Source organism: Mus caroli, chromosome 6 (genome assembly GCF_900094665.2).
Source record: "Mus caroli chromosome 6, CAROLI_EIJ_v1.1, whole genome shotgun sequence".
Lineage (NCBI taxonomy): Eukaryota > Metazoa > Chordata > Mammalia > Rodentia > Muridae > Mus > Mus caroli.
This window is the reverse complement of record NC_034575.1, coordinates 76340115-76356140: the sequence shown is the minus strand read 5'-3', so window position 1 is coordinate 76356140 and position 16026 is coordinate 76340115. Positions and strand designations below refer to the sequence as shown.

At 37.7% G+C, this 16026-nt stretch overlaps 1 protein-coding gene across 2 annotated transcripts in view; it reads right to left on the bottom strand.

Annotated features, from left to right (window-relative positions):
* Lrrtm4 (leucine rich repeat transmembrane neuronal 4) overlaps positions 1-15663 on the bottom strand; it is a 749886-nt gene extending 734223 nt beyond the window's left edge. The window contains exons 1-2 of one of the 2 annotated variants that reach the window (XM_021165187.1): positions 15340-15663; positions 11353-12899 (exon numbers count right to left, since the gene is read on the bottom strand). In XM_021165187.1, the coding sequence (XP_021020846.1) occupies positions 11353-12899; positions 15340-15346 (1554 nt within the window). In that variant the 5' untranslated portion in view covers positions 15347-15663. Of the gene's footprint in view, positions 1-11352; positions 12900-14752; positions 14906-15339 lie in introns of those variants that run through there. The other variant, XM_029478329.1, reaches the window with a different exon arrangement.
* Between the last annotated feature and the right edge of the window lie 363 nt (positions 15664-16026).

The following is a 16026-nucleotide window of genomic DNA, read 5'->3' as shown; positions in this document are numbered from 1 at the left end:
CCTGGCCAATCTTTTATCCAGTGACTGATCATACAAAAATTCATGAGGAACATGTTATGCTCAAGATGAAGGGAAACATAATGGAATATTGACTTAAATTGATTTTTACACTATCATCATTTGAGTAAAAAGGCTCCATTTGTGGATAGGTTGTCAAGGGAATTTTGACTGGCAAAATGTGTAAATTTTACATTCCATTTCCTTTCAATTTTCAAATTTGAGATACTTATGCTTCATGATTACGAGAAGATTAAAAGAAAATATAAATTCCAAATTTTAAGTAGCAAAGTCTATGCTTCAGGATGGACAGGAAATAATGAGGCTAGGGAGGTAAAGTTGAGGTACAGAGTACTATGCAGCTGCTCTCTGTGGATGAGAACTTGCAATAGGGGGACTCTTATGGGAGAAAGGGAGGAAGGATTGTGGACCTTAAAAGGGATAGGAGCCATTCATGAAGACCCAGAGAGTCCACTAATTTGAACCCTGGAGGCTCTCAGAAACTGAAACAACAACCAAAGAATACATGGGCTGGACCTCAGCTTCTCTGCACATATATAGCAGAAGTGTAGCTTAATCTTCATGTGTGTCCAGAATGGGGGCTATCCCAAAAGCTGTTGCCTGTATATAGGATATGTTCTTCTAGCTGGGCTGCCGTGTCTGCTCTCCATGGATGAAGATGTGCCTAGCCTTTCAGACTTAAGTATCATGGTGGAGGGATGCCCAGGAGGCATCAGAGAAGTGGAGGAGGAAGGGTGTTGACAGGGATGGAGCAGTGACCATGATGTAAAGTTAATAAGTAAAATAATAAAATAATAATAATAACAACAACAACATAAGAATTTACAGTAGGAACTGAGACCTGTAAGTACACTTGGAGCAAAGGATCATGGGAGGCATAGGCCATCACTGCATCAACTTAGACATGGTCACAGAGTTACCTCAATGGTAGGATATCAAAGTACTCAGAGACCCTGACTAAAAGGGGTCACCTAGACGGTCATAGAGTTCCTCAAAAGAAGTGTAGGCAGGCTTCTAAAGAGATTGTATAAACAGAGGAGTGAATGTCTAACTGAAACCACTTAAAGAGAATTGCATTCTTACAATCAGTTCCCAGGTCTGATTCAGTTTACTCACTCACCTAGAACTCAGAGCCATGTGATGAACTCTGCTATCTTCCCAAAACTTCCTATCATTTAACTGTCTATTTATTTCCCAGACTTTTCCAAAGGGATCACAAAGGGATCAGAACTTACTTAGATTTATGTTTTGAGAAATGGTAAGGGATCAGACTGTTGGTTACGCTTGGATATGGTCTCTGAAATGATGGTAATTCTTGGACATCTAGAATCCAAGATCATAGTAATCTCCAGAATGAGGATTCAGGAGCACATGTCTATTTACTAGTGGATCCCCCATCCTTCCCCTCCTTCCTTTCCCTTCTTCCTCCCTCCCTCCCTCCCTCCCTCCCTTCCTTCCTTCCTTCCTTCCTTCCTTCCTTCCTTCCTTCCTTCCTTCCTTCCTCACAAGTATCTCATATACTCAGGCTCAAGTTCACAAATTGACACAGATGACATTGAACACCAGATTCCCTGCATCTACCTCTGGAGTACTTCAGCAAACCTGCCTTGTATGATTCTGAAGATGATTGAACCCAAAGTTTTGCGCCCCCTAGGTGAGCACTCTACCAATAGTTTCCTTGGCCCATAAAGTAGTTTTCTTTATCACTTCTATATCTGTTTCTGTCTCTGTCTCTCTCTCTGTCTCTGTCTCTATGTCTCTCTGTCTCTGTGTGTGTGTGTGTGTGTGTGTGTTTAAAGACACTAACCTGTGTTGCTCTTGTTTAATAACATTCATTGCTAAGTAGTCCTTGTGGAAAACAAAAACTGTTATTTTACTTTACAATATAACATATGGATAGGGAGAGAAATAGTGATGTGATGTAGACATTTCAGTAAAACTAAGAACTTGGATTATAGTCAATAAACATAACTATTCACATGAAGCATGAAATGTGACATATATATGCATAATTTATAGAGTTGGGTATAGCATGGATAGCTACATAAATACATAGGTAGCCATGCTCCACATTAGCAGTGTTTTGGCCACCAAAAAACTGCTTATATAAGGATAACCTTATAGTATTGTGTTTCCTTTGTAAAAATGAAGCCACTGTTGTTTGTAATCATATGACTGATAGTTACAGGGATGTACATTTCCTTAAGAAACTCATTCCCAGTAGTTCTCTTTCTCCGTGTGTGATATGGACATTTGTGTGATGTAAATTATTACACGTATGTGTGAGAGAAGGCATTATAGGTCAGATCAACTGTTGTCATGTTGACACTACATCAGCATTCACTACAGAATTGTCACATTTTCTTGAAATTATTAAGTAAGATTTTAAACCACAACCAATCTCCTATAGTTAGTTTGTTGAAAGGTACCATTTAGGGGGATATGACTATTTGGGGGAATTAGAAGGACTTATCTTTTCAAGAGAATGAATTGAGAGGTAACAGTTGATGAGACTGAGAATTTATATGTTGTGTTTCTAATGCAGATCTTTTTTAGGATGGTGACAATAAAAGAATAATAAATATTGCTTTCTAAGCAAGGTGAATAAAAGTCTCAGCCAATAGAATATTTTTAAAGTCTTGAGGTATTATTAAATATTACTGTGTCTGTGCCCAAACTAAATTACAGCTCAGACAGAGGCCAGAAAAGTCAGGGTTATTATCCAGTTTAGAAAAACTGTAAGCAAAATACTTGTTTCTAAGTCAGGTGTATTATTGGCATCATTATAACTAACAATAACAAGAAAAATCATGCGACCATATTGGATTTTGCATTTTTCCATAGACATCAATGCTTTCACTTAATAATCAGTTATATTTACAGTGAAGGAGTGTAGGGAGTTTTCGAACAGTGTCTCATTAATCATGTCAGCCAGTTACTAGGAAAGTTATTATCCCAGTTCAATAGATAGAAAAATTATATCATGGAAAGGTCAGTTACATATTTACTTGTCCAATCTTGGTAAAGCAAAGTGAGTCAGTCTCAAATCTGAGACCTCTTTTCACCCTTTGATCTAACTACTGGACCAGTGCAATACTGGTCCATGTAGTGGGTAGCTGTCAACCTAAAACAGTCCACAGCTGACCTCTCTGCTCTTTCTTCTACAGATTTATAAACACAGAAAGAAATATCAATTTTTCTTCTCTCAGGGCCATAAAATATAAGAAATGGGAAGCATAAATTTCTATTTCCTTTTGCTTAAGTCTTTTGTAAATCACTGTCAATTGTTTATGTCAAAACTGCAAAGATCAAACTGTATATTAGTGACATCACAAACAAATTTAGGGTATGAAAAAATGAAAAAATTGAGTCTAATGAATACATTTAAAACACTTGTTAAATCAGTAAGAAAAGCAAGAAATCAACACTTAACATTTTTCAACACTTCAAACGTGTTGCCAATGGCGATTTGAGGAGGAAAGAGTTCTTCTAGTTGGGCTGCCTTGGCTGGCCTCAGTGGAAGAGGAAGCAACTAGCTTCTAGACTTGATGTACCAGGGTGGGGTAATAGGCGGGTGGGGTGGGTTATGGTGGGGGGAACACCTGATTAGGGAGAGTTGGGGGGAAGGATTGTGGGAACTCATGGCTGGGAGGGGGCAGGATTAACAGGATGTAAAATGAATAAATACAAAAATAAATTAAAATTATAGTAAATTTTTAATTTCAATTTGATTCATCTACTCATGTATATTTTAAAACTCTGACAAGAAAGCAGAAGTGTTATTCCTCTAAAGTGAAAGTAGACATGCAAATGCATTGGGGGCAGTTGTTTTCCCTGAATAATGCTAATTGTTGCTATTACATAAGTAATGTGTACACAATTGAGCTTTAAACGTCAAAATCCCCTCAGTGAAAATAAAGAATAACTACCTATATTTATACTTTGAAATATGTATTTCTCTGAGAATCTAAAGAAATAACTCTCTTAAACAATTAGGTTATATTAAACATAGTTTGAATGAAAACACTTTTCTATCATTTAATTCAGTGAGATTGGAAGATCCCAAACATTTGACTATTACATAGAAATGAGCATTATACATTTATGCAGAAGCTTTAAAACTAGTGATATTCTCTTTATATGTATAGAAACTGAACAATGTTTAAAGGAAAATAAGATAAAAATTAATAAGGTGACCTGTGTGTCCAGGATTAATGATTATATTTTTGCCACTTGCCCTGACATCTGAGAAATGAGGAAAGAAAGATAACTGAGTCAAAGCCTAAAGCATACTGCGTATGAGGTGGTACTATTTTTCATGTTTCAGATTAAGTGCAGGGAGAGAAAGGAGCAAACAGAGGTACTCCTATGACTTAAAATTCCATTTTGTACATTAGTGAGATATTGGTTGTGGAGATGAATCACAAAAACTAAAGTAAATTAGTGAATAGGTATGCATATTCAAAAGAAAAGTCTACATTATTATAATGTATACATATATATGCATACATACTATTGTTTCAGCAACATGTATAAAACAGTATGTAAGCTTAAGTATATATGGATCATTAAGGAGCGTATTTCAGAATTATATTGATGCTATCATTTTTTCCTTTTTTATTAGATATTTTCTTCATTTACATTTCAAATGCTACCCCTAAAGTCCCCTATGTTCTCCCCCTGCCCTGCTTCCCAAACCACCCACTTCCACTTCCTAGCATTGGCATTCCCCTGTACTGGGACATATGATTTTTGCCAGACCAAGGGCCTCTCCTCCCATTGATGGCCAACTAGATATGCTACATATGCAACTAGAGACTTGAGCTCTGGGGGTACTGGTTAGTTCATATTAGTGTTCCTCCTATTGGGTTGCAGAACTCTTTACCTCCTTGGGTACTTTCTTTAGCTCCTTCATTAGGGGATCTCTGTTCCATCCAATAGATGACTGTGAGCATCCACTTCTGTATTTGCCAGGCACTGGCATAGCCTCACAAGAGAACTATATCAGGGTCCTGTCAGCAAATCTTGCTGGCATATGCAATAGAATATCATATATATACCACTAAAATATTACCACATATAAAAATAATGCTACAAAGCAAAATAACTAAGTTGTGTGCTATAAAGTTCACTATTTGCAGTTTGTTTTCACTGTTTTATCTTTAGTCACGATTCTTTATAATTTTTGGATGATACATGTCTAGATAGATTTTACATTTATTTTATGCCCATAACATTTTTTTTTAAAAGTTCATTAGATCATCTCTTACTTTACTTCCAAATCTTATGATGACAAATATTGCAATAGGGCTGAGAGGATGGCTCAGTGGGATAAAAAGCACTTGCTACCAAGCCTGAAAATCTAGGCTTGATGTCTTGATCCCACATGGTGGAAGGAGAGACATAATTACTGAAAATTATTATCTGAACTGCACATGTGTATCATTGCAATAGGGCATATGTGATATTCACTATTATAGATGATAGATAGATAGATAGATAGATAGATAGATAGATAGATAGATGCACTGTGTGCATAATACATTGTCAAAAATTCACATCCTCGTGTACATGATACAACCAAATATCTTTCTTCAAAAGAGCAAATATATCTCAACTGTTAAATTTACTTAAACTTCATTTCTGGGCAGTGAAACATTATTTTAAACTATTTAACAGGATTTTTAAAGGTGGCTTTACAGAAATGTAACAGTTACTCATTTGAAAACCATTGGTTTTGATATCATAGGAAATACTGTGATTTTTCTTAGCCTTCCTCAACCCTGATTTAATGTTTCAATGGCTTACGGAAAGCATGAGAAAAATAGCTTCATGATTTCTCTCCCTTTTAAGAATATTGAGATTTTATTAAACTGACTGGATGAATAATGCTACTTCTAGTACTGTAGCAGTAATTTAAATTTTTAAAAGGCATTCAAGATGACTTCACATGTTTCCCTAACCAAGAGACATACTAATGTTTCATAGTTTCCAGGGCTTGGTAACAGACAAGGTGCCACACTCTCCTTGATTTGCTGACACAAAAGTTTATACATGAGCAGTCAGATGAGTCATTGATGGTGATGTTGCTGAACAACCTCTAAAGTACAATACTGTCTATGAAGGCAAATTTGAAGATAGAGATTATGTGCTTTATCTAATATAGAAAAGGCAGCAAGAAGAAAAATAATGGGATTATGTAAGTCATTGAGTTGAATCAAATCTATACATTCTTAAGCCTTAGGCTTCTCAGGTTGGACTCATAGGGCACACTCCATACTTCAAACCATGTCTTCAGATGCTGTTTTCAGCAAAGCCCAGAAAAGAACTGAACCATTTTAGTCCGTTAAAAAGAAATCTTTCCTGAATTTGTCATGTCAGACCTTGTTGGCAGCTGTCACTCTTCACAAGTACCATTTTCAAATTCTAATGAAAACACTATTCACAAAGAGATTTTAATTGGATCAAATCAGACAATCGATATGTTAAAAAAGACATTCATACTTTTAAGTGCTTTCAAAGTAAGTAGCTACTTGGCAGAGTGTAAGATACAAGTAGAGGTATGCATGCCTGTATCCTTGGATGCTCATCATGCCCATATGTAGTATATGTATTTTCTCCCAAAGGAGGGCATTGTATGGCCACTCACCTGACCAGGCAATTTTAATAAGTCAGTATGCTGGATTTTTTTTCTCTTGTTATTGACAAAGGATTAAAAATAGCACAGTTTCTCCTCTATGTCTGCTTATTTTTATATTTTTAATTTTTTTTGGACTTAGTCCTGTACATGACTGCAGAGATTTTACAAAATTTACTGGTTTGAAGATTGCTTTGATGTGGAAGGTATTATGTTAGTTGAATAATAATATTACTAATGGGTGAAAGTAAAAAGAAATGACTAAACCTTAACCATACTCAAATGCCAATATGTCATAAAGATTCAAATTTGACTACATTAAATTTTAATTTATAAAAAACTAGATTATATGTTTAACTTGAAAAATCTATTACTAACAAATCCTAATAATTCTAATATGACCTTATTTTCATTAGTATTAAAAGTAGTCATTACCTCTGTTGTAAACTATATTTTTCTGTTTTTCTTTCTCATCACCTTTACCTTGTTCGTAGAAATGTGTATATATCTATAAGCAGACACATGAATATAATGATGCATGCACATACATGCTCTTATATAAAACACACATATACATACATATTTTGTATATGACTATACAAGATATAGCCTCAATTATAACAACTCATTGTGATGTTTAATTCATCAAAATATAGTTGTATTTTCTATAATTATTTTAGTAAGTAGATAATGAGACAAAGTCAGTAGGCCCAGATCACCTAAGAATCTTCTTTCAATATTTATTAAAAACTTGCAGCCCTAGGAAATCCATTCAGCAACCCACAAAATGCGAACTTCTAAATTGTCAAAAGAAGATAATATTACTTCTCACGTCAGTAGTTTGAACTTGACCTAGTACCTTCAATTATTTATGTCCAAAGCATTAGCTTTAGCATATACCACCTTACTGCATAGCCATAACAGACTAGAACTGTCTACACTACACACTTATTTGAAAGTATATCATTGGAATATCCAAAATGTAGAAAATATACAGATATGTCATCATCCATACTGAAATTTTCTCTAGTGGTAGCACTGTTAGCATTGTGGGATGGATGTTTCAAAACAAACTTTAAGGACTTCACATTTTAAGCACTTTGAATGAAGAATATTGCAGACTCTTTTCATTCACTTGCATGTTTCAACGGCACTGCTTTAAAGCATGAAAGACAAAGTAGAAAGTATTTCTTTTTCCTGTATTCACTTAGGCTAATTTTGTAAATGTCTTTACTTTTGTCAGTTGAAAAAGCAAATCTTGGAAGTACTATATATTCAAACGTTTGTTCTTCATAAAACCTAAGGGTCAGATGTATATGTATATACAAGTATCATCCCTGTGATATGATTAATGAGAAAAATTGTGTAAGATTTCAAAAGCTGTTTGGAAAATGAACAATTGCAGTTGTTTATAAAAAATCTCCCCAAGTTTTAAGTGAATCCATTAGCTCAGAGTTGATTCAGCCAACTTTTCAGCCAACCACAATGACTGACTCAGTATGGTGACAGATATGTATATGTTTCTCATATTTGTTCCATTAATCATAATAGTCACTTACAACTATCTACTAAGTTCATCTTTTATACATATGGGAAATACTCCCTATGTTATTAAAATACTCCTCCCAATTTATTAGCCTAATAATTGCCTATGAACTGCACAAAACTTTCTCTTGCAAAACACACAAGGAAATGTACTGAGCTTGAAGATGATGGTATCTCTGAGTGGCTGCTAATGAGAGGCTTCCCATCCTAATGAGAGGGCATTACAGTTTTACATTAGTAGTAAACAGACAAAATGGATATCTCAACTATGTTTAGTTAATGACAATTAAAGAAATCCATTAGTACAAAGAATCTTCCATTGAATAGTTTATTTTTCAAGGGATCGTCTTAGAAACTTAACAATCACTGCAACATATTCTAGTGGGAAATTTACAACTTTATTTGAGAGAGTTTATTATTTTATTTAAATCATAAAATTATCCTATAATTGGATGAATAGTTGTTTAGTCTGTGCTACTGATGTTATGATTTATGTAAACAATGCTGTGAGCAAAGACAGAGTATAGTAACTGTTAGAATACTAATTTGGGAAAGCACATGCCTCTTTTCTTGGCTCTGTTTCATAGAGAACCTTTCTTTAAAGAGCTGTTTCTCAATAGAGGAATGTTTTATGACAAAGACAAGAAGTTGAGACCCTTTCTAATTTATTCTCAGAATTTTCTTTTGTTAATTTTTATAAATGCACCTATTATACCAATATCTGAATATTTTAGCCAAAGAAGGGGTGATGGCTCCATTATTTAGGAATGTACTTAAGTTTATGAATAAAGAGATGTTTTTAAAAGTTTAACTTCTTAAGTTTTATGCCATCACTAATGAAGACAATGTTGTGAAGTGTATATAGTCAACCATCTTCCAAGTTCCAGGAAAAAGAGAGTTAGATCCTCTTGTGTAGCTGCCATTTGACTCAAGAGCATCATTAGAGCATTGTACAAACTATTTGTTGTTATCTGCCTCCATAATCAATTCTGCCAGTTCAGTTTCATAGATGCAGAGTTATCTGTTCTGCAATTATGGTATTCTGTGATTTCAATTACACTTTTAGGAAATAAAACATCCTTTATTTTCCATCACAATAATATCTAAGATGCCTGAAAAAAATACCTGTAATTTAAGAACTTTGGAAAATTTTAGGACACTTTTTTCCCCCCTAGTCCTTCTTTGAAAGTCTTTCTTCATTCTTAGTGAATCTCAAGTCACCATTCTATTCCAAAGAAAATATGAATAGACCTGGATTTTCCATTAGCTTTCATGGTAGCAGCTCTCAGAAAATCATGGATATAAGAAAGACCCAGAATATAATAAGATGCGATTGCATTGTGTAATTCACCTCTACTGTATCAATGTGGGCTTGCAAGAAAAACATCAAGCCTTGGTAGACTTTCATAGAAAGTTTTTATTCTCTTTAAATTTTAAGGGCAATCACTTATACAGGTTTCTTTGGGGGTGTTTATTATTTGGGATTATGTCTTTTATTTTCAATAGTACACAAATGAGAAAAAGAAAAAGAGAGCAAGAAAGAGAAAACAAACTCATCAAAGAACAGTTCAAAAAGTCCAAACTGTACTAAGTTTGAGATTATTTTAAATTCACTGTAGCATCTGAAAACACTCCCATTAACATATGTATTTAGGTCTGTGGAAAACTTGGTATATGTTACCAAAGAACAAATTATGTTTCCTAACTGTTATAAGTAACATTAGAAAGAGCACCATCTTTAAACACTCATTAAAACTCACTTTTGAAAATACCGTCTAATAACAGGTACTAAAAGAGTCAATTGCCAGAACAACCTTCTATCAGCTAAAGTATCCTGGCAACAAAATCTTACAGTTGGCTGTTACATAGTATTATTTTACCAATGAAAAACAACATATATCCAATATAATTCAATCAGAAAATGGAAGTGGGTGAACATTGTCCTATTCATGTAATGTGTTTTTGTAAGTGATCTTTTAAATTAGATACTCAGAAACTGGACCAAACTTATTCTCATATAAATGAAAAGAGTCCAACATGAAATTCAGACATCCCTTTGAGGATTCTATGCAAATAAAAAAGACCCCAGCCAAAGTTACACCTTTTATTCATAAATATTTGCATCACTTAGTTTTGGGTCAATTTAACAAGAGTTTCTGTCTTTTCTTTTGAGGAAGACAGCAAAGATGACAAGCAGGCTCTGTCATGCCTGTCATTATGTTACTGCCAAGTCATCAGCTATAAGTTGCCTTTCTGTTAGTTCCAAGAGGAGCAGACAAAATACGAAAAATCACTTTCCTTCTAGTATAACACAAATATAACTTAAGAAACCTTTGCAAAGTGATCCATGTCCTAGTAATTATAAACAAAAGCAAAGCAAAGGCAGTAGAGAGAAGACACCCTTAGACATGTGAAACAATTCTATACAACTCTACAGTAGGCCTTCCATGTTCTCTATGCTGGTATAACAATGAGCGACACATGTGACATGGCTGTGGCTTCCTGGTTGCATGCTTTAATTCAAACGAAAACTTAACAGCAAAGTAAGTGAAACCTTGGGTCAAATGCTCTTTGGTTTAAATCATCACTACCTCCCATAATTTTGGTTTAACTCATTGGATTTTAAATTAAGCTGGCTCTTCCATCGTCACCCCATTACAGAAGTCAATCACCAAGAACCAGACAGAAATTTCAGAGTGGTTTTGTTTATGAGAATTCATGTTTCTAAGTCCAACCTCTCCGTACAAACTATTTTAGAAAACAAAACCCAAACCAAAACCCTAAAACCAAAACAAAATAACAATAAAAAAATCCCCAAAACAACTGAAAAACAACAACAACAACAAAAAAAAAAAACCCAAAAAACCAAAAACCAACCAACAAACAAAAAAAACCCAGGTGTTTTAACATAGTATTTTATTACAACTTAATCCCATCCTTGAATGATTTTCTTTCAAGTTTCAACCAATTTTTTAAAAAGTAGTCAGTTTCCTGGTGGTTGCAATTTAATTAAGTAACCTTTCACACTGAGCAAAACCCCAAAGCAAAAGGGTCGTTAATCTTTCTAGTGATTAGCCACACCACTAGAGCCTCAAACATTTACCTCTCCTTCCCCGCAGTGGAAATGGTTTTAGGAGGATCACGGTTCATACCTCACACTCCCTGGAGCCAGAGATGGTATATGTGCAGGGACCAGATCCATTAACCGATATATCCATGGTCTCAGAGTTCGTCGGTTTGTAGTCCACGTAGTATTCCTGTAAAGGGGAATTCATCTGTCTCTCCGACTCCCTCGCCTTTTTCCGTCTCCTCTTCATAAGTGAGTGCTGTTGGAGTTGTTTCATGCTGGCTGGGTACCGTTTCCAAGACACATAGATCACCAGGAGAATCATGGCCACGGAGAGGAACAGAGCCACGCTCCCTGCGATGATTTTGTGAAACGACACGTGCTCGTACTCATGATCCGTACCTGGAATTTGAAAGCCCGGGGATGGGCTCACTGCCTCCAGGGTGGCTGGGACGGCATCCGGTTTGAAGATGGTAGGTTTGGGGATGAATGGGGGCTTCTGGGGAGTTTGAGGCGCCAGATGTGATCGTTCTGTGTTGACTACCTGGACATCAGAGCAGATGTTGTAAGTCTCCACGGCATCGCTAACCTTCTCACCCTGTATGTGCTTAGGCCCTGCACATATCATGGTACTTTCTTTATTCCCTTTGAAATTCTTTAGCCAGTAGAATAGAGGACAGATGCTCCGACTACATTCCCACATGTTTCCAGACAAGGTGATGGATATTAAGGAAATCCATGCATTGACAGTCTCCTGGGAGACATTGGTGAGCTTGTTGGAATCCAAATTTAATTTTTGCAAATTGGGGAGGCATTTAAATGTGCCAGGCTCGATTGCTTGGATGTCATTCCCTGATAAATCCAAGGTGTGCAAGGAACTCCAAGTCCATGTTAGGCCTTGACTGACAGAGCGGATCCTGTTCCATTGCAGGTAGATGGATCGCAGGTTGAAGAGACGAGGAAAATGAGCAAAGTTGATCTTTGAAAACTGATTATGCTCCAGGTGGAGCTCTTTTAACTTCAGAAGACCGGCAAACGCGTTTCGGGATAAGCTTCGGAGCCGATTGTAACCCAAATCCAGAAAGTCAAGGTTCCGGCAGTCTTGAAAAACCCGTATGGGCACGGTCTTGAGAGAATTAGATCGCAAGTGCAAAATGATGAGTTTCCGGAGGCCTTTAAACTGCTCAGACTGTAAGGTCTGAAGTTTGTTGTAGGAGAGATCTAGGTTGCGGAGGTTGGGGACTGGGTGAAATGTTTTATTGTGCAGATAGGTAATTTTGTTGGAGCTTAGAATTAATTCTTTCAGTCTGCGGATCCCTTGAAAGGCATCTTCATCCACTGAGCTAATGTAATTATGGTCAAGATAAAGCCATATAAGCTGGTTAAGGCCGGCAAACTGATTGGATTTGAGTTTCTGAATGCTGTTGAACCTTAAGGATAAACCTTGTGACCCTCCAGAAATGTTCTCAGGGATGTCTGCGAAGGCGTGAGACTCACAGTATACAATCTTGCCATCGCATCTGCAGTTCTTTGGGCAAGCTCTCTGAGCCCCCGTCAGCATAACCAGCAGCAGGGTGGGAAATAGCACCAGAAACACACTCATGCCTTTCAGCTGCGTGATTAGACGGAAACCTACAAGAGCAAAGAGAACACAGATGCACCCTGTCAAGCAGAAGCCACACAGCACCACAGCTCGTCCAGATCAGGGGTGTCACACTGACAAACAGTAACTATTGGTACCCCTGGCTCACCCAGAGCAGGGATGTCCTGTATAGGACATTTAAGACCACATTTCAACAACTAAAAATCTTACTTCCTTTAGTGCCCCACGCTTGCTGCTTAGACATCATTCTTTCCTCCTTAGACTCATAATATCACAGAACTATATAGATCTGTGAAAAAACCTCTCTGAGTTTCCAGAGTGCTACTCTATCCCTGAAATGCTCTGGCATTGCTTTTCATTGAATGCTAACATTTGACTAGCAATAACATTTGGATGTCACTGTATCGACCCATAGTACTGAACAGAACTATACTGCATCTTTTGGTAAGGTCAGAACCATGACTTAGGAAACCTGGTTCTGGCATCTCTTTCCTAGTTGAGCAAACAGGCTGTGATTTAGCAAAAGAGCTTCCGGGATGCTGTAGAAGTTTGTTCTCCCTGAATTACATACTGACTGCATACAAGGGCTGCAATCCCTGAGCCCAGAAAAATGGCACGGGAATATACACAGACAGCCCACAGAACATAGTTCATAACAGATGGTTAAGATACATATATTATTGTGTACTTTGGCCCCATGTCCAGGAATGCATGAGCTAAGACACATGATAACCCATACCACAGACACCTCCAGCTCTAGCTAAGAGAGCAAGTTTGTATACAAAATATGCAGAATATAAACTAATCACGTTATTAGATACATTGCTGTCTTTATCACCAGATAGTTGCCCTTGCAAATTTGAGAGATAAGGAAGGAAGCCTGGTATCAGCCTCCCCACCATCCTGACCTACTGAAGTCTCTCACTGAGAGCTTTTCCATCTCTCCCCCTGCCTCCATTAACTTCAGAAAGCCTGCAAAGTTGCAATCTATTAGCATTTATGCCGCATTTTCAAATCATTGCATGAGAGGGGACTCCTCTCCATCTTCAACAGTAGGTATATTATTTCTTAACGGGAAGGAGAGGGACAGACAGACAGTGACTACTGCAGGCTGTAATTTCTTTTTAAATAGTCATCTTTTAAACTACGAAATACAATCCTAGTCTAAAAATGCCCCCCTCAGAGTTGTCCTTTTTTCTCTCTCTTCTTCTTTTATTTATTTATCTTTCTATTTATTTATATAATTTTAAATTTAACTCGATCTTGCACTCTGTTTTCTTGTCAGCTTCAGTCTCATTGAAATACAACCCAGCTCTCCCAGACAGGAGAAAGAGGGAGGGAAAAAAAAAAAGCCAGTCACACTTGAAAAAAACAAAACTGGCAAATGACTACTGGAAATTTGGAAGCTGTATTCAGGGTGCAGTTTCCAAGATCAAACAAGCCTCCGGTGCCACCTCTGATAAAGTAGGGACCCCACCCCTGCACCCACATAGCCAAGTGTTAACAATCTTCTTGACAGCAACCCGAACCCAAGCGTGGCTCAGATTATCAGGAAATAGAAGCAAACACGGTATTTATTTCATACCCTGTTCTCAAGCTGTGGGTACGCAGACGCTAGAGACAGTCTTAAAGCTATCCCCTCCAGCGTGTGTTTAAGTCCGCGTTATGCATTTATAGATTTTTTTAAAAAAAGGAAAAGAAAAATAAAACACTGCCAAAAGAAAAGGGTCTAAAAATATAATAGCAACTATAGTGAGACAACGGGTAAAGTAGAGGTTGCCGCTTTGTGCCTGTTTCCTGGTCTTTTAGCAGCGAATGCCCAGCTGAGGATGCGGGGTTAGGATCAGCTTTGCTGAGAAGAAAACAACAAAAGTTCGCTTACCCATCCTTTGTCATCCAAAAACCGTCTGCCCCCCTCTCTCAGCTTTCTTCTTATTTGGTCTCTCCTGTAGAAATCACCACCACCTTCATGACACAGTGCAGCTGTCATTCAAACCATTCTGAGCCCGCATGTGAGCCCGTAGCCCCATGTAAACTTCCCCGGAGAGGACAGGCAGACACACACACACACACACACACACACACACAAATAATATAGATATACGTATACTTAAAAAAAAAATCAGCACGGGGTGGGATGAAGGGGCAGGGAAGAGGAAGCCGCGGGGGGGGGGGGGGCGGGGGGGGGGGGGGGGGGGGGGGGGGGGGGGGGGGGGGGGGGTGCCGGAGGGGGAGGGCCTCTAGGCTCTGAGGACCATTGTATAATTCACTAGGGACACATTAGCAGTAAATTGGCAATCTGTGAAAAGAGCTACAGCTCATCTCGGAGGTAACCAACTTCTCTGTGGGAAAAAAAAAAGAGGGAGAGAGAGAGAGAGACAGGGAGAGAGAGAGAGAGGAGAAGGGATTAAAAAAGAAAAAAAGAAAAAGAAAAAGAAACAGGAAAGGAAAGGAAAATCCTCAGAATACCTGGCATTCCTTATTGTGCGGGCTTTTGCCATTCCCAGATAAAGCAATTCATCGTCAGGATTTTTCAGCTGTTGAAGCAAGCAGGCCGCCTGTGCTGTACGAGACCCCAGTTTAAAAGCTATGCAGGCTAGGTTTATCCATTTAGCTGGTCAGGTTGAAAGTGTTTTGTAGCTGTGCTGAGAGGCAGCCCTTGTCTAATTCAGAAGGCTTTCCAGAGACTGATGGTGCTCAGAGCTGGTTGGTGCTAATGCTCGAGTTTGTGATACACTGAGTGCCCTCCGCTGGAGAAAACAGATTGCACATTAAAGACAGGAACAAGTGAGCTTGTCAGGGCTGTGCAGCCTTCCCTGCTCAGAAAGGGAAATTAAAGGCACAGGATCACTCCCCCCCCCAGCCCCCTGCCGCTCCAGGATTATAAATTATAAAAGGTTTATGGCTGGGTTTATGCTTCACAGCTGCAGCAGCTGTTAGCAACTTCCTAGGTCTCTCTCCCTCCAAATGTCTGTGATCCGTAGGTTTGGAAAGTTGGTTTTTGGTTTAAAATGCTTTTCAGGGTGCCACGGGTGATATTTCCCCATTTTTAATGGCAGGAATAATTTTTATTGTATTTATGATTGTTATTGGTTTGTCTATATTTTCATTTTCAAAAAACAACCACATAATGATGCCATCCCATTCCAGAGAGAG